Here is a 22,837-nt window from a genome sequence, read left to right as displayed (position 1 = left end):
GGTAGGGCCGAAAGTGCCGCATCGCTAGGATCACTGCCAACAGTTCCCGCCGAGTGACACAGTAATTCCTCTCCGTCGACTGAGGCTGCAGCTGTAATAAGCTATCACTCTTTCTCCAGCCTCCCCTTCTGTGAGAGCACGGCCCCAATCCCCACATTGCTAGCGCCAGTGTCCACCACAAAAGGTTGGTTGGGGTCAGGGTACGCCAGGACCGGCGCTGACGAGGGCAGCCTTTAACTGTTGGAAGGCGGCTGTGCAATCCTCCGTCCACCCAAACTGTTGGCCCTTACTGTTAGTCGGTGCAAAGGGCTGGCAATGGTCGCAAAGTTTTTACTAATCTTCGTAGTAGGAGGCTAAACCCAAAAGCTCCGCAGTTCAGTGATATTGGCTGGTGGGGCCAGTTGCTCACGGCAGTCACCTTCGGGGTCTGTAGCCACCCCACTCGCTGATTACGTGCCCTAGAAACTGAGTCTGTCGGGCGAGAAGATTGCATTTCTCAGGGTTTAACCGCAACCCGGCGCTACTAATGGCGGTCAGGACCTCCCTTAAATTGTGCACCGCCTGGTCAAAGTCTCTGGCATGAATCAGCAGGTCATCTAAATAGACCACACAACGGGTTCGGGAATGTCTTTAGGACCCGCTCCATTAGTCTTTCAAACGTGGCGGCGATTACAAAGTCCAAACGGCATTACCTTAAACTGCCACAGCCCTTGTCCGATGGTGAATGCAGTTTTGGGTCGGTCCTCTGCTGCCAGTTCTACCTGCCAATATCCACTGCGCAAGTCCAAAGTGCTGAACCAACGGGATCCAGCCACATAGTCCAATGCATCATCGATGCGAGGCAATGGGTAAGAGTCTTTTCGAGTGACTGCATTTAATTTACGAAAGTCCACACAAGGCGCCAACCCCGCTTTCTTCCGCACCATGACCATGGGTGCGCCCAGGACTGTCAGAAGGCTCAATGATGTCGTTGGTTACCATCTCGCGAATCAATTCTTCGCAGCTTGGCGCTTTGCAAGAGGCAATCTGTGGGGCGAACCGAATGGGGCGGCGTGGCCAGTGTCAATGTGGTGTTTGACTAACGAGGTTCTGGTGCAGTCCTCTTCTCGAGCCGCAAAATGTCCACAAAGTCGCTCAATACTTTCTGGAGTTGCTCCTGCTGTGGCGTGCTCAGCTGTTCACCACTTCGATGGCCCAATTCTTCCACAGCAGCAACCGCCTCAGTGGATGGGTGGTCGGTGAGGAAAACCGTTGGGGAGCACTGGTCTGAGCTGCAATACTCTCCTGGGGGTCTTCTTCAGTCCCTGCATCTTCCGAACAACGGTCGGGAGCCGGTGAGCCGTGGTGTCCAGGCAAATCCAAGCTAACAGCCCTTCCAGGATGATTCCAGCCCGATTGGAGCGACACAGTCTCATTACCTACGCTGAGGATGGCCCTGGACACATCAACACATGCTCCCCAGTGGGCCAGCAAGTCTAACCCAATTATGCATTTGTCTTTAATGTCCATGAGCCAGAATTCGTGGCTGGTCTGGCTCGTCCCTACTACTACAGTCAATAGTTTCTTTCCGGCATTTTTGTCCGCTCACCCGAACGCGCAGTTCGATGTTAGAAGGAGTCCAGTCTTTGGAAGAGGACCAGCTGTTTCGGCAACACTCCTCTCTGTAATAGACAAATAGTGGACCCCGTGTCCACTAAGGCACTGCATGGCCGTCCGTCTATAATGCAGTCTAGGTACAGTCCACCTGAAAACCCACAGCCCCACTTTAGGGCAGTCATTGCGGAGGGATGATGATGGCTGGGCGCGACTGACCTCCACACCCTCAGGTGGTCCCTTTCTACCACTCGCCAACTGCTCTCGTAGCGGCTTGGGCGTGATGATTGACGTGCGGAGACCCAAGCTGTAGTACCTCTTCAGCCCGCTCAGCCTCCCGTAGTGCCTCACTCAAATGTCTGGGCGACAGCAGACAGACGTGCTGACGGAGACGCTCTGGTGTAAGGCCCCGCAGGAAAGCATGAACACTGAGTTCTTCCCTTGCTGCTGTCGAGAAAGTAGGGTAACCTTTCCGTACATAGACCCTGATGTCAGCTGCAAATGCTCCCACACTCTCACCTTCACGCCGATGTCGGTTTGTCAGCTCCTCCCTGTTGTGTTCCGCTGAGGTTCTCTGTCCAAAACGACGGGTGAGAGCATCGGTGAGGGCCTGAAGATCACGACACTCCTCAGGCGGCAGGTCGATGAGTACCTGAAGTGCGGGACCCTCCAAGGCAAGGGCCAAGTGTGTTGCAGCTTCCTCGCAGCTCCAACCATTGTGAAGAGCAGCCAGATCCACTTGTGCAAGGTATGGCTCTAGGGCGCCAACCCGCTGTATCGTGGCAGCTTAGCGGGTGACCGTGTGGGAGGACCGCCGACTGGTGATTTGGGGTGTCGCGCGGCAGCTACAGGTTCATTCCGGCCGTGCCTAGAAGATCGCAACACTGTCCGGGGAATACTGGCACCCTCAGGCCAGTTTGTCCTTTTTCTCCGTGCAGTTCTGCTGATCAGGCGCTCCAACATAACGCTATTTTCCGAGATGGCACGCTCTATTTCTTCAAGACTCTGTTCCATGACGGCGTCTTCTTAACAGCCTGGTCTCCCACTTCTGACACCAATGTAGCGACCCGTGGAGGAGTCTTTAAGATTTCGAGCGAACTCTGCCGCACCTCTCCGGCTGTCGGCTAGCGGCTTGCCAGCGCCATGCACGCAACTGCACCCAGCTCTTTAAGAAAGAGAACACTCGTGCCCCATACACCGCACGACTCGAGTGTCTCGGTAGTTTGCTTAGATAACATCTTAGCAAATAAACAGCTCTGTCCTGTTGTATCTTTTATTACAGAAGATAGTCAGAAACAAAAGCTCAACATTATTGCGCCATTGCCAAGGTCAAGCACGAAGACACATTTCAATAAATTGGTACTTTTACAAAATAAATAACCCCCGGACGGCGATAACCCAAACCCACCCAACCAATTAAATACAAACACACCATTATTTACAACACAAATGACAATACGTAAATTCCGACATACAATAAGCTTTTTTATAAATTACCCATAATTTCCCGCAAACTATTTACATAAATTACCCATGAGGGGCCACTCCGCCAGCGCTTGCTGCCGGGTTGTTACAGTATGAACTGGAGTACAGAATTAATTTATGTTGCAAAGCAAGTGGTAAACAATTTGGTGAAATCTACTTTAGCGGAAAGTACCCCTGCCTTCCATCAGTCCTCGGGTTTAAATTGTTGTGAGGATGACAAAAAGTTTCACATTTTAAATGATATGGACACAATAAATTTAAGCTCTGAATTTGATGAAGTACAATATGACACATAGACATAATAATACAAGGAACAATTTTAATCTGCTTTTTTCTACAATCTGCTAAAGGTTTGTGTGTTCAAAGAGTTAAAAATTAAGTTTACTATATCTTTATTTCTGTTGTATTATTGCTGCATATCTTTTTTTTAATCAATAAAAACCAGACATTAAAAGCAATGTAGTTCAAAAATGCAGTTTGTTTTTTCATCTTATATTTCAGTTCCTGAATTAATTCTTCACATTAATTCTAAAATAAGATGTTCTCTCCTGGACAAGCTAATTCTTTTTTCTGTTATGCTTCTTCTGAGATACTCTTCCATCAATTATAATTTGCTGATTTAGTGAAGCACAACCAATGCAAAAACAGAATAAAAGTGTCTTGTGTTATTTTGTAAAGTCACTTGAGCATGAATCTCTGTGATTGAGTATCATAAGAATGTTTGTTGAGCTAAGCTTTATTAATCTCCACCCACCGCAAATAAGTTCACAGAGTTTTAATGCATAGAAAGAATGCATAAATCAATATGATGCCAGGTTTCATGTTGTCTGCGCCCAGAGAATCTAAATTTTAACAATTCAGTAAATCTATACTGAAATACACCAGAAGAGATAGTGAAGGTTTAACTAAGCTGTGACATAAATCTCATTTAGGATCATTTCTTAATTACATTGGTAACCAGTCATGCGAGGTCCCTTACATTGACAGAGTGAAATTGTGGAAGTGTAGTTTTTCTCAGAATTGCAGAAACAGGGAAGTTTTGGGTAAGCGAAAACATTTTTTCACTTCTCAAATGTTCATACAGATTAATTTGCTATGTTTAATAACACATATGTAAGCAAATTATATGGTGACTAAGTTCAATCCATCAGATTTCCCTGAAGCATAAAGTCTCTGCACAGCATAGCATAAGGACTTCTGTATAGAAATATCATGCAATTAAATAACCGATTCTTAAAAAAATCTGTTCTTACTTCTCTTTATGGCATTTGATTATTATCTATTCAGTTTCTTAACTGTCCTTCACCAGAAAGGGGTCATGGAAAGCTGCAGCCTATTCTTTCACCTTTGGGCATATTAACAAGAGGCTAGGTTAATGCAAGGCACATTTGGACACATAACATCACTTATTTGTGTTGGGGCATTTAAGAGTAGCAATTAGCCAAGACTGTTTATCTGAGATGCAGAGGAAAAGTCAAAGTACCAGAAAAAAAAGTATTTGAGCTCATTTGCTGTAGTTATTAAAATAGATCATAAGCTAAAGCAGCACTGTGAGCAGGGTAAGAACCAACACTGTAAGAGGTTCCATGTAATGAATCCATTCATCCTTTCATTTTCAAATCATGTTTATCTAATTCAGTGTCAGTGGGAGCCAGAATCTACCTTTGTAATATAAGGTGCAAGTCAGAAGTCAACTTTGTTCACAAGGGCTATTCATGAAAGGGAGAGGCACTTTATTGATTTATTCTGTTTGAGTATGCTAAATTCAGTGCAGAGTAATGGGAAGGTGGGGCCTACCCCAGCAGTATAGGATACAAGAAAAGAACCACATAAACGGGCACACACTCCGACTTGCTTTACTTATTTATAAAATGTTTGCATTTGTAGTTATTGTGCTGTCTGATTTTACTATTTTATTTCCACATTAAACAACAACGAAATATGATTTGTGCTCTCTATTAAAATAGAGTACTGTTTTTTTTTAAATGTGATCTTCTTTATCATGGCACCAGAGAGTGACGACGTGACGCATGTTGGCTGGACATGCAAGTAAGAATTTGGCTGTATTGGCATTACTACTACCACTGTTAATGTTACTACTACAAGTCCAATTTACAATCAACAACTAACCTAACTGGGGAAAAAGGGAGGAAATTGAGATAAAACACAGAGATACAGTTAGACCATGAAAACTCAAACAGACTGTGCCCTGAGCTTTGTATCTGCGAGACATCAGCCCTAAGCACTATACCTCTGTGATACCCTGGAACTACTTTAACTCTCACCTAAATTACTTTTTTGCTCTTGTACTATTATTTTTCTGCATAACTCTTCAAGACTAGATAATATCCATCTCCTGTTCATGTTTTTTTTTTTCTTTTTTTTTTTTCTCCAAATATGCAGTGTGTCACCTTGCTGCTGCCCTTGCTCCCGGCAACCTTCTTCCACCCTGGGATCACTTCACAAGAGTTCTAAACATAACAAGGCTAGGAGGGATAATGACTACAATCCCATTTTGAAAACCATTCCTTATTCATTTCATTTGAACTTTTTCTAATGATGTATGAACTATTTAATATCTGAACTGGAATGAAATAAAATGTATGTGTTCAGCTGTTGTTTAAATACTGGACATGATCCAAACCAAAACATGTACAACAGTAAGATTTTCAATTCCTGTATGAACTACTGAGAAAGCTAATGGAAGAAATTTAAATTGATTATGGAAATTAATATTTATACATGTGTTGGAAGTGTCACACAAGTGTAAGAAGGAGTCAACTAAAGGGCCTGAATGATGCCAATTCCTCGTCCGACCAGGGGGTGGGGGGGGTGCGCTGCCTTTATCGATCCCTTGCAGATCATTCTAGGGAAATCCCGCAGGGGTCCCGGCACCTCTGATGAAATCACTTCTGGCTCCGGCACCTTCGATGTCGTCACTTCAGGTCCCCAGCTCTGATGACGCCACTTCCAGGCCCACTTATGAGGACGTCACTAACGGTCCAGCCTATGATGACGTCACTTCCTACACTAGCCTTTAAAGTGGTCATCTTCTCTCTGTACTGGCAATTCAGTTGTGGACTTCGATCTGCAAAGACCTGTATATCAATTCTTAAATCCATTTTGCAGCCAGGACATATTATATGGGTGGCTGCCCCAAACCTTCTTAATGTCTTATTGTGGTTTTTGTGACAGAAAAAAGGTTTTATAACACAGTATCTTGGCCTTTTAGGGCTGGGATGCACTTGACACTCAGAATGCTTACCGCATGCATCATGGTTGCCAAATGTTTCAAGTTCTCTTTTGACGTGTCCTCTGAACACATTGTCAAAAATGAACATGCAGGATGTCCGAGTTGCAGTATCAGCAAAAATGTGAGTGGTGTGTGTGTGTGTTCAGCTTTTGGTACATGATGTCAGCATCATTGTTTACTATCAACATTTCCATAGTGACAAACTTGCCTGTCAGAAAAGAGAGAGAGAGAGGTTGGGAGTATGCACTGATAGAGCGTGCTGCCGCACCCACCCCATGACGAACCACGTCAGGATCCCAAATTAGGACCCGAGCGCAGCCTTGCAATGGATGACACCTCAGCACCACACTAGTTCAATTAGAATAGTGTACATTTTTTAAAGTGGCTGGAGTGCCAATCCTGCCACCAACCCCCAAGTTTTCTCTGCAAGTTGGAGGACCTAAAGCTGGCATTAAATCGACAGCCCTTTGAAACAGTGCAAGATGAAATGAAAGCAAATTTGAGACAGAAACCTGAATGCAAAGTGTAAAATTTCCAAGAAAGAAGTGGGGATTTTGCTGTTACAAGATAACACAGTGTGATGCCAAGCTGCATTGCTGCATCTCCAAGATCAATTTCTGTGTCTTTGCTACCATCTTTTTTATTACACCTTGGCAAGAGCATCAGAATGCAAAGACTTTTTATCTTTAACATCTTTCTACCCTCAATCCACAACACAGTGAAACTGCATGTTTTTTTCTAAAAGTTATGATTTCTGGCACTGCCATCTGGTGCAATGCTGCAGATTTACATTGAAGTACGTGCACAAGTGCAGTCAGTACAATGTTTGTGTAGCAGCAGAGTCTGCAAGCGTATGCATTGTGTAGCATCAAGCGTATTCTGACGCTTAGTCTCACGAGGTTTTTCTAACTGTGTCATATATGCAAATATTGTTCTAAGAGATGTAGCTGGCTTAAATTATATGTAATCTTATGAAAGGATACCATAATATTACATAATAACAAAGGCACTTTATACTGACTTTTGTCTATCCAGTTAAAGTGTACGGATGCTTCTCCTGAAAGCAGCCTCTGACCTTGAGTCTCAATGCAGGCAAATGAATGGTAATAATTATAAAAGACAACACGGAGAACCACTTAGCTAGTACATATAAGTGGGTTTTGATGTAAGAAAGTATCTTTACTAAAATGCTTTAGTTTAATAGACACACAACAAAAGTATTTTATTACTGAGGAATCCATAATTTTATTATTGAGGTTATATTATTTACAATGGTTATCAAAAAGTTTTTGACTAGCCAAATTGCAAGAGTTTGGGAAAGGAGAGAACATTGTCAAGAGAGGTGCCCAATTAGCTTTAGCACTGAAAAAAATAAGTTATGGAGGAAAGAATTTTTTTGGGGATTAGAAGATGAGCTCTATATTGGGATTACATAAGGGTCAGTTCTACTCTTTTTAACTCATGCGAATAATTTAGGAAAATAAAATAAAAAACAAGTTAGGAACACTGCGGTGGGTAGGCACCCTGCCGGGGATTAGTTCCTGCCTTGTGTCCTGTGTTGGCTGGGATTGGCTCCAGCAGACCTCCGTGACCCTGTGTTCGGATTCAGTGGGTTGGATAATGGATGGAAGTTAGGAACATATTCAGATGACAATTAAAGAGGTCAACTGAGAAATACCCTAGATTCAATAAAATCCTGAAAAAAATGAAAAAAAGATCTTGATATAAATTAAATATTGATTGTAAATTAAATTTAATGTAAATAAAGATCTAAAAACACTATATATTAGATACAGTTAGACAATCAGAGGTATGGAGTTAAGGTGTGTATAGCTTATGAAAAATGTTTGGAGTCATCAGTAATATCTACCAGGCTATGTACTGAAGCACTGTCAGTGCTATATGGTCATGGCTTTAGCCTTTTTCCCCACATACCTCTCTGGCTCACTACAGAATTGTCCCTTTCCTCCTCAGTTTCTCAGCATGGTATTCTCCTCATCCCCCTTACACCTAAGCTCTCTTTGTGACCTATCTTGTCATATACAATCAATGTATGACACTGTGTTGAAATGCTTTTTGCACTCTCGAAAAGATACTATATTCTCCCTCTATTCCACAAACTTGCACTTTCAATAGGTGAATGGTCCTGTGTATTTCCCTCTAGGACTAGCATAACCAGGGATTAGATGGATAGCTCAGGACTCATGATGTTCTACTTCTGACAAACCAATTTTAAATTTCCTAGCATGGCTTTCTTTTTCTGCCTGCAACTGCGATCAATGCTCAGTACATGCGCGCTCTCTCACACTGCTTCTCTACTGAATCACCGAAGGTACTCTGTGTCTTGTTCTTTCCCCCCACCACTCCCTTGATTTCTTTTTGATCCAAAGGTCTTTTCTTTCTGTGTTCTTCCCTATGGAATACTTTATTCTCCGATGTTAGATACTGCTGCAGAAATCCCAACTACTACTACACCCAATTCAGAATTCTTAAATGTCTCATGAAAAGCCTCATGCAAGATTCTTTTCGCAAATTATGTCTCTTTGCTAATCCTGGCACTTTTCTTCCACGTATTTTGCTACTGCTTTTCTGCCTTTTTAATTTTTTTTTGATCTCATATACTAAATGCCACATATTATCTTGTCTTGCTTTAAATGTTCCATTATTGTGTAAAATATTCCTTTCTTTATAGCTCTCTCTGCTACTGCTTAACCATCATCAACATAAATTATTTGTTCTTGGTACACTAAAAGCCAAGGTCATTTTTGCTTCTCACTAGTAGGTTCCTGAGCTTGTTACTCAGCACATTTGCCTATTCTCTACCTATAATTTAATTCACCTTGAATATTTGTGTTTGAAATTAGCAATGTTTCAATGAAATCAAATGAAATTAGGACTACATACAGTATATTGTATTGTTTAAATTCTGGTTTGCTATTGCCTCAAAGCTTTCAGCACTGCTTTCTGTTTTCCTTTTGCTGGAGCAGTTTGATTGTGATCCTTTTATCTTCCTTATCTCTGGACTTTGGGTGGAGTGGGGTTTGATGTAAATCCTGTCATGTATTGTACCCTTGAAGTGAAAACAGCTAGAGCACATTGGTGCAGGACCCTCTTCTAAAAGAGAGAGGTTAGACACAGAGGATGGCCAGGGACCACAAGAACATCTAGCAGAAATGTAGAAGATTTGAGTGTAGATGAACACAAAATAATGGTACAGTCATCCAGTACATGTTTACTGCACATTTAACACTAGAATTACCAGAGCATACGAAAAAACTCGTAGATCCGTCCCAACTTAAATCGCTTCTCACCTCTCCGTCAGCATCTTTTGTCCTTTAATATGTTGATAAGCAGCAAGCAGAAAGCAGTCTGCTATCACATCCCCCACCGGCGCACAGTTTTCTCAGCTGAAGTCTGTTTACCTGCGTGTCAGTTGCTTGGAGTTGTATAGAGTGAGAAGTCAAACAAAATCACACCTTTTATAAATACTATATCGTTATTTGGAACACATGCATTTCATGTGTCTTCCGTGTCTATGTCAGGGGTACCCACACTTTTTTGGCTTGCGGGGTACTTTTAAAATGACCAGGTCAAAATGATCTACCTACATTAAAAATGCTATATACAGTATATATATATATATACTGAGTATCAGAGGTGGGTAGTAACAAGTTACATTTACTCAGTTACATTTACTTGAGTAACTTTTAAAAAAAATTTTACTTCTAAGAGTAGTTTTAATGCACCATACTTTTTACTCTTACTTGAGTACATCTGTGAAGAAGAAACGCTACTCTTACTCCGCTACATTGGGCAACACTCGAATCGTTACTTTTTTTCCATTAGATAAAGTCTGACAGACAATTTTCAATCTGCTCTGTAGCGTATGCTATCAAGTGTGATTTTAGTTCCCTCTCCTTTCTCTTTCTCAGATCGCTTTTTGGAAGGAAGTCAGTTTTGTAGTTTTTATGAACAGTTCAAAATTGCCTTTCCACATTTTCCTTCTTTGGAATAGTAATGATAGATTGACAGATCAGACAAACGCACTTCGATTGTGACATTGTGAGAGAAAAAAAATCTTCTTACAATTCCACATCCAGCCCATAAACAACAATTTTTTTTTTAAGTCCCTTCTTTAGTCGATAAAAATTAGAAGGCTAACTAGATCACTTAGATAGCTGGCATTTTGCAGTAGTTCGCGCGTTTGATCGTGCGCGCGGGATGACCAGTGTGTTAGAAGAAAAGAGATCTCAGATTGGCCGCCCTGTATGTCAATCAAGTGGCAAATGCCATAGGGAGGATATATGATAGACTAACATTTAAAAAAAAAATTTTTGAATGCAACGCGATCTATCTGCACTTCCTTTCCGATCTACTGGTCGATCGCAATCGACGCATTGGGCACCCCTGATCTATGTAAACACATTGTTAAAAAAAAAAAATTTTTCATGTTTTAGTAATAATTGACAAAATGTAGACATGATGTTTATAATGTGTGAAGCCTGAAGTCAAAGAAACACTTTCACAAAAGGTACAAATATAACAGAACAAGTGCACTCTTCAGGCTTCACACATTATAAACTTCATGTCTACATTTTGTATATATATATATATAGCATTTTTAATGTAGGTAGATCATTTTGACCTGGTCATTTTAAAAGTACCTCGCAAGCCAAAAAAGTGTGGGCACCCCTGACATAGACACGGAAGACACATGAAATGCATGTGTTCCAAATAACGATATAGTATTTATAAGAGGTGTGATTTTGCTTGACTTCTCACTCTATACAACTCCAAGCAACTGACACGCAGGTAAACAGACTTGAGCTGAGAAAACTGTGAGGGATGTGTTGCTGCTTGCTGCTTATCAACACATTAAAAGGATAAAAGACGCTGACGGAAAGGTGAGAAGCGATTTAAGGTGGGACAGATCTACAAGTTTTTTCGTAGGCTCTGGTAATTCTAGTGTTAAATTAACAAAAATAGGCAACTAGCTGTTTAAAATTCTATAATGTGATACTGAAAGGAGTTAAACTTAAGAATAAAGAAATCATTGATATTAAAATAGCTTTAGACATTTTAAGAGGAAAGAGGTGTGAACAGTGAGTCAATAATAACCCTTAAAATTAAAGGCGCTTTATATATTTTGTATATAATGCTGAAAGTCTGTCTGTTCTTTCATGCATTGATTAAAATATTACATGAAGTCATATTGTAAAATGAGTTGAGTATTTGTTGCCAAATAGACATTTATGGCATAGAAAAGTAAGAAAAGCATAGCATAGATCAATGCATTACAGAAAAAGAAGAGGATAAAAAAAAAATTTACAAAGGTAAATTTATCCATAGCCATACGAGGCCATGCTTAGAATGAAACAAATGCCATAATGTACACTTTTTAATTTTTTTTTAAATTTTAGTATACAGTACGTTTTAACAAGGAGTATGGCATAGCGTTCCTTGTATCTGCGTGGGTAAATTCATTTCTTCACACACCCGTGCATGTTAGATTATTCAGCAACTTTATATTGTTCTAGATTTTTTCTCTTTTGTTTCTCACTGCTGACTCATGGACCCTGCATCTGGTTTCAGATTTTGTGTCTGTGTGGGGATCTCTCTAGATAATCTGGTTTTGTTTCTGTTTTCCACTGATTTAAATATTAGTTTGATTGACAAAAATAAATTGGCTTTGTATGTGTGAGGGGATGTGTGCCTTATAATGGACTAGCATTATGTCCAAGTTTAACTAATGTCTTGTGCCCAATACTACTAGAATAGGCTTCAGTTTCCATAATCCTGAACTGAACTAAGCAAGGTTCAGGCTGGATGAATGAATGGGAAAGTAAATGTGATTATGTATAACTGAGATACTGAGAAGGGTAATCTATTCATCTATCCATCAGTGAATTTCACCTAATTGCCTTTTGTAAAGTATTTACTGTTTATAATTATATTATATACTTCAACATTTAACAAACCTCACTAGATCCAAATGAATGTGCCAGCATATGGAAGGATTTCAGGGACCATCTGTCATGCTACATTTTCACAATAATGGCAATTAACAAATGAAATAACAGAGTATTATTACCCTTTTTAGTGTAAGGCTTTCATTTAGAGAAATTGCAAAAAAAAAAAATCAAAGTGTCAGTGAGTACAGTGTCCTTCACAATTCAAAGACAATTGGAAACTGGAAGAAACTCAGACAGGAAGAGATCTGGCAGACCCAAAGTCACAGCCCAATCAGAAGACAAGTTTCTGAGGGTTACCAGCTCGCGTAATAGGTGTCTCACAGCACAACAGCTTCAAGCACAGCTTAACAGTTGTTGAAAAAAACAAGTGCCAGTTTCTACTGTGAAAAGGAGACTTCCTCCAGTTTGCAGTACTCCACAGCCAGTATTTCAAGGCCCTATTTCGTCTTTTAAGGAATGGCTTTCTTACTGCCACTTGCCCTGTCAAACACACACACATACATACTTGTAGTTTCCAGCTGATCCTAGATCTGTTCTGATATATACATTGGTTGAAATACAGTACATCCTGGTGGCCAACCTGGATCCCAATACGGCTGAGGAGAACTCTATCTCCCATGGAGCCCTGCGGGTATCTGTGGTACCACAGTCACCTAGGGGGGCTGCCACCAAGTGGTCCGGGGGAGGTACTGCGCAGCCCATGCTTGCTCCCCTGGCACGTACACAGAAGGGGCGTCCTGGCTGGGCATGGGCCCCAGCCGTCCGTCACAATATATTGGTTGAAATACATTGGTTTATATAGATCAGTTTAAATATATAGTACATAGGTTCAGGTATATCCATTTAGATATATATAATGGTTGAGATAAATTCATTTGGATATATAGGATATTTGAATAGAACAGTTGGGGATTTAATGGTGGGCACAGCATGGGCACCTAAGTTTAGCATCGCTGTTTCACTTTATCACTGCTTCATCGTTATTGTCATTCTTGTACATACAGTATGTCATACAAAAAGCATATGCCCATCAGCCGCGTTTTATTTTGTGAGCCATCTTGGTTGGGGGTCCTCGATTCCAAAGCACTTTTTTTCTTTCATTATTTAAAACACTTGCACAGACACCTGCCTCCTTGACCTGCTCCATCTCTCCTGGCTTGTTGCACCCGCCCCACTCGCTTCCTTTTGTCCCTTCCATTAAAGATTTTTCTCAAAAGTCAAGTTATCAAAAAGCATTGATTGCTGGCTCAGTACGTCCCATTTTTTGACCTCATAAAAAATTTCTTTATCATAGACTGAAAGCCACACTGTGATTCTGGTCTTCCTTATTGGCCGCATTTCATTAAAGGGCTATCTACGCCAGGAAAAATATAAGTCCAGTTTGCTGAAAAGACGAGCCTCTTTATGGAGGAAAACAGGGGAGTTGTGCTGTTTCTTCCTAATGTTGAACAGTGATTAGGGATCAGAATGAAGAGAATATTCCTACTACACAAATAGCCAATGTTTAACTCTTCTAAAAGTTAAACTGCTCCAAAAAATGCACACACACACACACACACACACATGATCAGATGCACACACTACTGATTAAGCGTGCAATCTCCTGTGTTAGCATTAGAAAGGACTAATACATACCCAGTGCATTTACTGTTATTTACTTGCAAGGCATGAGATTGCAAGAGAATTCAGTCTCAGGAGAAAGTCAGCCTTAGTCCATGGATTTCGCATAATACGAAAATATCTTACCTTAAGTGCAAACTTAATTAGAAAAAATATAAAAGGTATTACTTGTCAGAATACTTTTTTAGAATTGCATACAATGGATACATGAGCCAATTTTTATTAACTTCAGTTTATATTTAAAATGCCCACTCCTGGCACAAAATATCAGTTATTTGTGAAGCAATAATATTCTCATCATTCTGTAACACTGATCACTGATAAGCATGCATAACAAACTGTGCAGCCCCAGTTTTCTCCACATAAACAGGGTCTATCCTTTACTTTTTCCTGATGTGGAAATTCTGAAAATTTTCCTGAAATGAAATTCTGCCAATAAGGAATAACATAGTTCACTGTGCGTCTCTCTGACAATGAAACTATATTATAATGGGAAATATTGGTTCATACGTGCCGTCTCAAGGTTTGCTGTGTCTCCCAGCACAGTCTCAAGAGCAAAGCCTTCTTGCAACAGCACCTATGGATGTGCCATCCTGGAGGAGCTGGACTACCTTTACAACCATGATCTGGTTGCATATACTGCCTTGTGCTACAAAGAGTGACAAGGACACTAGCAAAATGCAAAACTAGAGAAGAATCAGTCAGGAAGAATAAGGAGAGAGCAATTGTCTGTGGCCACCACTTGTGAAATCATTCCCTTTCTGGGGGTTGTCTTGCTGTTGCCTCTCCAGTGCACCTCTTGTCACTTTCATTTGCACCAAAGCAGGTGAAGTTGATTCTCAAATGCTTATGCTTCCTAACTGGACAGACTGATATCCCTGAAGCTTAATAAAAAAATAAAGACTTTTCTACATTTCTGGAAGAAATGAAATCACACTTTAAAAAACTAATTTTTTTTTTACTTTCCCTGTTTTCTTATTTCCATTTTCAGTTTCCTCAGTTTCGATTTAGTGTTATGTCTCATATACACTAGACACTTGAAAATCTTCCCTCCAAATGTACGTTGTTTAATGACAGATGTATTCCATGTGCATAGTTAATTCTTTGCCAAAATTATTTTAACAAGACAACATGATAGATTCTTTTTGAACTGATAGTTTACTGCACTTTGACTTCACATAACAAATCACAGCTGTCAATGTTCAAAAGAGATAAGTTCCATAAATTCCATTTATATTGCCTAAGTTCAGTGTGAACCATTATTTGTGATGGCTTAGAAAGAATATGGAAGAAGAGAGTACTACATATTACTTGCAAAGGATAATATGCTACAGTGGTTAGATCCTTACACAGTATCACACACACATTGTTTTTGAGTTAATATGGGCTTTTCAATACACACTATAGTTTTCCACCCACATCCTAAAGATATGCATGTTATGTTATCTGTTGAATCTAACATAGCCCTGCACCACATCATGTCTGATTCTAGTCTTGGGTTTAACACTGCTGAGACAATGCTCTGGAACAGGTGGGTCCAAAGTGGATTGTGTCTTTAAAGATTGATGGATGGAATTCATTTATAGTGCCTGATATGAGGACCTGGGGCCTCATGCATAACGTCGTGTGTGGAATTCACACTATAACATGGCGGGTGGAGAAAAGCAGAAATGTGCTTACGCAGAAAAAAATCCAGATGTATAAATCTGTGCGTTCGCCAAATTCCACGTTCTTCCGCTCCATAAATCCCAGTCAGCATGAAAAGTAACGCACATGCACGAGCCTGCTGTCCTGCCCCAACTCCTCCCAGAATTACGCCTCTTTGTATATACAAATCAATATAAATAGCCCTTAAGCTCAGCGTTCTGTGAAAAGGCAATGGCAAAAACACGGGGGAAATAGAAGAATTTCAGCGAATATAAAGTGGAGGCAAGGAAAAACGTACTATTTGTTGTTTAACACTGCTGAGACAATGCTCTGGAACAGGTGGGTCCAAAGTGGATTGTGTCTTTAAAGACAGTGGTATAAACAACAGAAGGAAGTTGATCGAGTTACATAGCATGTCAAAGAAATTCGAAAGCTCAAGTTCACAAAGTCACACAATGCCCAAAATAAAAATGTTGTCATATATCAAAGTCGCCATGAAAAGGCGACCCGTAGCCCACTGTCTGAGTGTCATATGAAAGCTTATTAGGGTACAGAGAAAAACAAAAGGCACACAGTGGGAAAAGAGCACGAAATGTCAACTTTAATCTCTAAATTTCCACTTTAATCACGTAGTTTATTTTGTCATTAAAGTAGAACATCATAAACTTCATCTTTAAATCGTTTAATTTACTAGTTTCTGAAATCCCATTGTAAACAAAGTAGCACGTTAAATGCTTTGTTTTGTATTTGATCTTCTATGTGCTCTATGTGTGTGAATCACTACGTGCTTCTGGGCTTTCTCTTGCTCCGACAGGACACAGAATCCATTACTTTCGTGATATTACAACTCTCTGAATAATTTAAATACAGAGATATATGATATAATTTTCATGATGATAGGAGTAAAGCATGTTATTAAACATGGGAACACGGTGGGGCAGGAACAATAGGTGAACGGAGCGCCAGCGCCTCACATGTTTAATTATTAACAATATAGATTATTTAAATGAAGTTAAAGTTTTATCTGTATAATATAGTAAACATATTTCACTGCATTTCATCTTAAAAATGATATCATCAGCATATGTAAATACATGCTTTATAAAGTGGCTCAGGTTGTGCAATATTATAATTGTATCGCAAGTTTACAGTGAGGTAATTGTACTTAAAAGTACAAAGCATTCTACAAGGATTACTTGATGGACTGATTGAGTGCATTTATAGTTTTTGGATGAAACTGTTTCTGAACCGCGAGATCCGTACAGGAAAGGCTCTGAAGTGTTTGCCGTGTGAGAGCAGTTCAATAGGCAGCATGGCTGAGGCAGCGTGTGCTTGATGCTGATGCTGTGGTGCAGTGAGCAGCTTAAAAAAGAAGAAGAAGGTGCAGTGAGAGTAACAACACTAAAGCAGCTATTATATTTAGAATAGTTTGACCAATCTGTGGACCATTATATTGTTACTGGTTAATTACAAACAAATGCATTAAACTAATAAACAATATGCAGTTAATTTCAGTATATTTATAAAGTCGAGTCAGGGATGTGGATCTAAAAAAGAAAGGGTAACCATACAGGAACAGTAGAACTGCTTTGACGCTGGGTGCCGCCAGTCTGCAAAACTGTATGCAGAACTTGCATACGCCAGGGTTTGAGCTACCATGGAACTATGCGTGGCTTTACATCAAGTTTAGGTTTTATACATCGTGATTTGAACGTACAAATATTCTTACGCAACATTTTTGTGCGTACGTACCGTTTATACATGAGGCCCCAGGTTATTACAAAGTTGGATCAAATCCTCAATGATTCCGCACAACTACTACTGTAAATTTTATTTTAGCTCTGTATCACTAAACAGAATCTTCCAGATGTAAAACATCATTTGTACCCTCAGCATACCCTCAGGGATACATTGGTTTAGATCTATACATTGGTTTAAATGCATCCGTTCAGATATATACATTGGTTGACATATATATATTGGTTGATATACATTGGTTAGGATATATATATTGGTTTAAATTGATTGGTTCAGATACATCCGTTCAGATATATATATTGGCTGAGATACATCCGTTTGGATATATAGGTCAGTTCAGACATATACATCGGTTTGAATAGATCGGTTGAGATTTAAGGGCAGGCACAATGTGACCACCCAAGTTTAGCATCTCCCGTTCGCTTCATCCTTGCTTCAGCATTGTTGTCATTAATGTGTATATTTTATACAAGTAGCATATGCCTGTCTGTTGTGTTCCTCGCCCTGCTCCGTCCCACCCCAGCTCATTGTACCCGCCTCATTCGCTCCCTCTGTCCCTACCATGACAGATTCTTCTCAAAAACCAAGTTACCGGAAAGCATTGATTGCAACCGCAGTACACCCTCAGCGAGTGAGGTGGGTACAATAAGCCAGGGTGGGACGGCAGGCGGGTATCTGTGCGAGTGTTTTAAATAATGAAAGGAAAAAAAGTGCTTTGCATATATGTTTGTATGTTTAATTTAGGTATGCATGTTCAGATATATGTGGTTCCTTATACTGTATTTCACTCTCCTTGTCTTTTCATATTCAAAACCTACTTCTATGTAAGTCTTTGAGTCACAAACCAAATTAATTTCCCTATATATTTCCCTATATAGGATAATAAATTTAAAATTGAGCTGAGCTGAGCTGAGCTGAGCATGTGAGTTAATCAGTACTGCAAATGAGATATGTATTTCAAAGTCATAAACAAGTAATCTTATTTTACTAATACTGCTAATACTGCTATTGTGACTATAAAAGGACTCTCCGGTATGTTCCAGCTCTCTAAAATTGAAGTATAAAGTAGGGGTTTACTTACGTGTTTCACACTGACAAGTTCGACAGCCATTTTGATCTAGATGGAACCCATACATGCAGTCCTTCTCTGTCAATGTACAATTTTCAATCAGTTCACAAGCTGGAGGTCCAATGGTGATGTAACTTGGCTCTGCGAACAAATAAAACAAGATATCATATTAAAAAAAATCATAAACACAAACTATACTGTATTTAAACAGCGATTAAAAAAAAAAATAAAAAACAAAAATAATTCTGGACACCCTACACTTGATTTTATGTATTTACTTGTTTGTTTTAATTCCTTTTATTTGGAAACAAAACATTAAAACAAAGCAAACTCAAACTCATGAAAATCAGGGCTTCCAATGGGCCGGTATGCACCAGTACAGAATAGTGGTTGTTCTAAATTTTTTTGCAATCGCGTACTGGCAGCATTTTCCAGCATACTGCATATCCAAATACTATCCCATAAAACCCTGCCCACTCTGCAAATTTTAATGTATTGGGTTGCTAGAAACGCAAAGAGAGACCACCACCCTGTGAGAAACAAATTCTTTAAGTTAATGTTAATGGCAAATTTTCCTTAGTCTGCTTAACTTGAACTTGAATATAATATAGCTTAACCCAGATAATGGAAGATTCAGTTTAAGCCCCTATAAGATACAGAAAAATGGAATGTTCATGATGTTAACTCTGTGCGACAGTAGAATAGCCCTTAGATTGAAGTTAAACAGCTAGAAAGAAACATGAATGGTTAGACAGGTAGATATTAAGGGTATATAGTTTTCTGATGATTGCATAGAATGCTACAGAGAATGTTACATTGAATGTTACATAGAAACTTTAACAAACATACCCTAGATATTTAAGCAGACTATCACAAGTTTCTCTTTTTCCCCTATTTTTTGCGTGTATTATCAAATTTCTTCTCTATTTTCTTGGTGAACAGTTTGCATTGAATTTCACTAAATTCTTTAAAAATGAAGACATTTGGACTGTGGAGTTTTTTTGTACAGTGAGTCATACTCTTTAAAAAGGGGGACCGGAGGGTGTGTTCCAACTATAGAGGGATCACACTCCTCAGCCTCCCTGGAAAAGTCTATTCGGGGGTTCTGGAGAGGAGGGTCCGTCGGATAGTCGAACCTCGGATTCAGGAGGAACAGTGTGGTTTTCGTCCTGGTCGCGGAACAGTGGACCAGCTCTTCACCCTTGGCAGAGTCCTGGAGGGTGCATGGGAGTTTGCCCGACCAGTCTACATGTGTTTTGTGGACTTGAAAAAGGCGTTCGACCGTGTCCCTCGGGGAATCCTGTGGGGGGTGCTCCGGGAGTATAGGGTACCGGACCCCCTGATAAGAGCTGTTCGGTCTCTGTACAACCGGTGTCAGAGCCTGGTCCGCATTGCCGGCAGTAAGTCGAGCCTGTTTCCAGTGAACTCCAGTTGGACTCCGGCAGGGCTGCCCTTTGTCACCGATTCTGTTCATAACTTTTATGGATAGAATTTCTAGGCGCAGCCAGGGTGTTGAAGGGGTCCGGTTTGGTGGACTCAGGATTGGGTCACTGCTTTTTGCAGATGATGTTGTCTTGTTTGCTTCATCAGGCCGTGATCTTCAGCTCTCTCTGGATCGGTTCGCAGCTGAGTGTGAAGCGGCTGGGATGAGAATCCGCACCTCCAAATCCGAGAGCATGGTCCTCAGCCGGAAAAGGCTGGAGTGCCCTCTCAGGGTTGGGGGAGAGATCCTGCCCCAAGTGGAGGAGTTCAAGTATCTCGGGGTCTTGTTCACGAGTGAGGGAAGAATGGAGCGTGAGATCGACAGGCGGATTGGTGCGGCATCGGTCTGCCGTGGTGAAAAAGGAGCTGAGCCGTAAGGCAGTCGATTTACGCTCCTACCCTCACCTATGGTCATGAGCTATGGGCAGTGACCGAAAGAACGAGATCGCGAATACAAGCGGCTGAAATGAATTTCCTCCGCAGGGTGTCTGGGCTTTCCCTTAAAGATAGGGTGAGAAGCTCAGTCATCCGGGAGGGGCTCAGAGTAGAGCCGCTGCTCCTCCGCATCGAGAGGAGTCAGATGAGGTGGCTCAGGCATCTGATCAGGATGCCTCCTGGACGCCTCCCTGGTGAGGTGTTCCGGGCACGTCCAACCGGGAGAAGGCCCCGGGGAAGACCCAGGACACGCTGGAGGGACTATGTCTTCCGGCTGGACTGGGAACGCCTTGGGATTCTTCCGGAAGAGCTGGAAGAAGTGGCCGGGGAGAGGGAAGTCTTGGCCTCTCTGCTTAAGCTGCTGCCCCCGTGACCCGACCTCGGAGAAGCGGAAGAGGATGGATGGATGGATGGATGAGTCATACTAGTGCCAGAATGCCTATCTGGTAACTGGAGTTGAACTATTTTGAACCATTTGGAAACCTTTGTCAAACGCAGCTACAATATAAGTCAGAAAAGCATGAGACTGCATAGGGCACCAGCACTTATGTATAACCACTTCAGACACTGATGAAAATAACATAGTTGGTACAACAGTATACTGTCCTTCCAAAAAAAAATCCCACACTGGAACAAGAGAGATTTATGATTACAGAAGCACATCTAAAATGGTTCTTTGTATAGAATAAAGCAGCAAGTAAAATGAAAAGGTTGGGCACAGGCCTGACATGACTTATTTAAGATTACATTAATGAATTCTTGCCAACTTCTGAAAAAGTTCTGAACAGATTCCTGCAAAGAGAATTAGATTTTTTCCAATTTCAGAGAAGGTTAGATTGTCATTCTTCCTATGAACAGAATAAGCCTTCGTTCAAGTACTTTGGTACAAGATGTTACAACTGGTTCTTCACAGCACTTTTTATCCTATCTAGTATTACTCCAGAAATTGCTGTTAAGGTATAAGTTGTGATTGAAATCCAAGGTTATTCAAGAGATATACAGAAATGTTAGCCTAAAAGGGTCAGAGTGTGGGTCATTTGTAAAATGTGACCTAGTGATGAACACTGATTTTAAGCATTTGCTTGACTTCATATATGTTGGTGCAATAGTTGGATTATTTCTCACAATTATAAGAACCTGGATTCAATTCCAAAACCAGTTAAATTGCAATTTTGATCTCAGAAAACTAACACATTTGTGAATGTTATTAAGTATGTTCACTGCTAAACTTATATGTGGAGTTTATATCATTTTACATGGAATGAAGGACAAAGATGTTATGCAAAACATTTGCAATGTCTATTACCAGATAACTGTCTTCACCAGATAATTTTTATTGTTGCCTTTCATAATTTTACAGCTTTGTGTGAGTGTCTAAGTAGCAGATTATATAACTCTTTCACATGACTTTCATGAAAGGCTGCTGTTTCTATGGGAAAAGCAAGGATTAAAATGTTGTAGGATTAAAATCAGTGTTTCATGTCACACTGTGAGATCTCTCTCTCTCTACAACTTGCTCACTTCCCATAGCTATGCTGCTGGCTTTTACATGACTGATTTACTTGAATCCTTTAAACTAGTCATCACTGGGCAGTATTCATTGTTGTTTAATATTGTCTTGACCTCTGCTGGCAGACCATGGCATGCACAGCCACTGCATTAAGATTTCAGCAGCTCCTGCAGGATTCCAGAGTCTTGGCATTATATAGACAAGTTAAACATCTTTATGGATTTAGTATTCTCAATAATTAAGCACCAGTATTTTGCTATATGTATGTCCTTTAAAAATTGACACTTGATGGTCTGAATAACTTTACAATGACTTCAATCATTGGTTTGCTACAAATTCCCTATTTGTAAAAATGAAGAAATTTCATTATTCACATAGTTCTTTCACTCTACACTTTATCTAAGTCACACAATTCATTTATTTTTGTGATCTGTAAACTGTCTTTTTGTGGTGATACAAAGGTGCAGCAGTTTTCATCTCATACCAAATGCTGCCTATGCATTTACACGTTCTACTTATATCTGTATGGGTTTTCTATGTACACTAAAACTTTTCCAACAGTTAATTTCTGACTCTGAATAGGACCCCAGTGAGTAGATGTGTGCCTGTTTAAACATCCATCCATCCATCCATTTTCCAACCTGCTGAATCCGAATACAGGGTCACGGGGGTCTCCTGGAGCCAATCTCAGCCAACACAGGGCACAAGGCAGGAACCAAACCTGGGCAGGGTGCCAACCCACCGCAGTGTTTAAACATGGCCATGATTCAACTGGTGCAATGTCCTGGACCGATTCCTGTCCTGTTTTTGTTACTGCCAAAATGGAAGGCTTGAATTGGATAAAATAGGTGCAGTAATAGGTAAATGGTTGTATGATTAGTTTTTATATTCTATAGTCCATTATTTTATTCAGTAGCCTTTGTTTTCCTATCATGAATAATTCAATTCAATTGGAAACAGTTACCATATGGTAGTGAACTTTTTTAAAAAGGAAGTCTTGCAACAAGGTATAG

The 22,837-nt window shown here is 40.5% G+C and overlaps 1 protein-coding gene across 2 annotated transcripts in view; it reads right to left on the bottom strand.

The window, feature by feature from the left end:
* Window positions 1-22,837, bottom strand: part of crim1 (cysteine rich transmembrane BMP regulator 1 (chordin-like)) — an 852,254-nt gene that overhangs the window by 191,875 nt on the left and 637,542 nt on the right. For both annotated transcript variants that reach the window (XM_039748389.1, XM_039748388.1), the window contains exon 8: window positions 18,410-18,538. In XM_039748389.1, the coding sequence (XP_039604323.1) occupies window positions 18,410-18,538 (129 nt within the window). The remainder of the gene's footprint in view (window positions 1-18,409; window positions 18,539-22,837) is intronic.

This window comes from Polypterus senegalus, chromosome 3, assembly GCF_016835505.1.
Source record: "Polypterus senegalus isolate Bchr_013 chromosome 3, ASM1683550v1, whole genome shotgun sequence".
Taxonomy (NCBI): domain Eukaryota; kingdom Metazoa; phylum Chordata; class Cladistia; order Polypteriformes; family Polypteridae; genus Polypterus; species Polypterus senegalus.
Note: the sequence above shows the minus strand (reverse complement) of the source record. Positions and strands in the feature narration are given on the sequence as shown.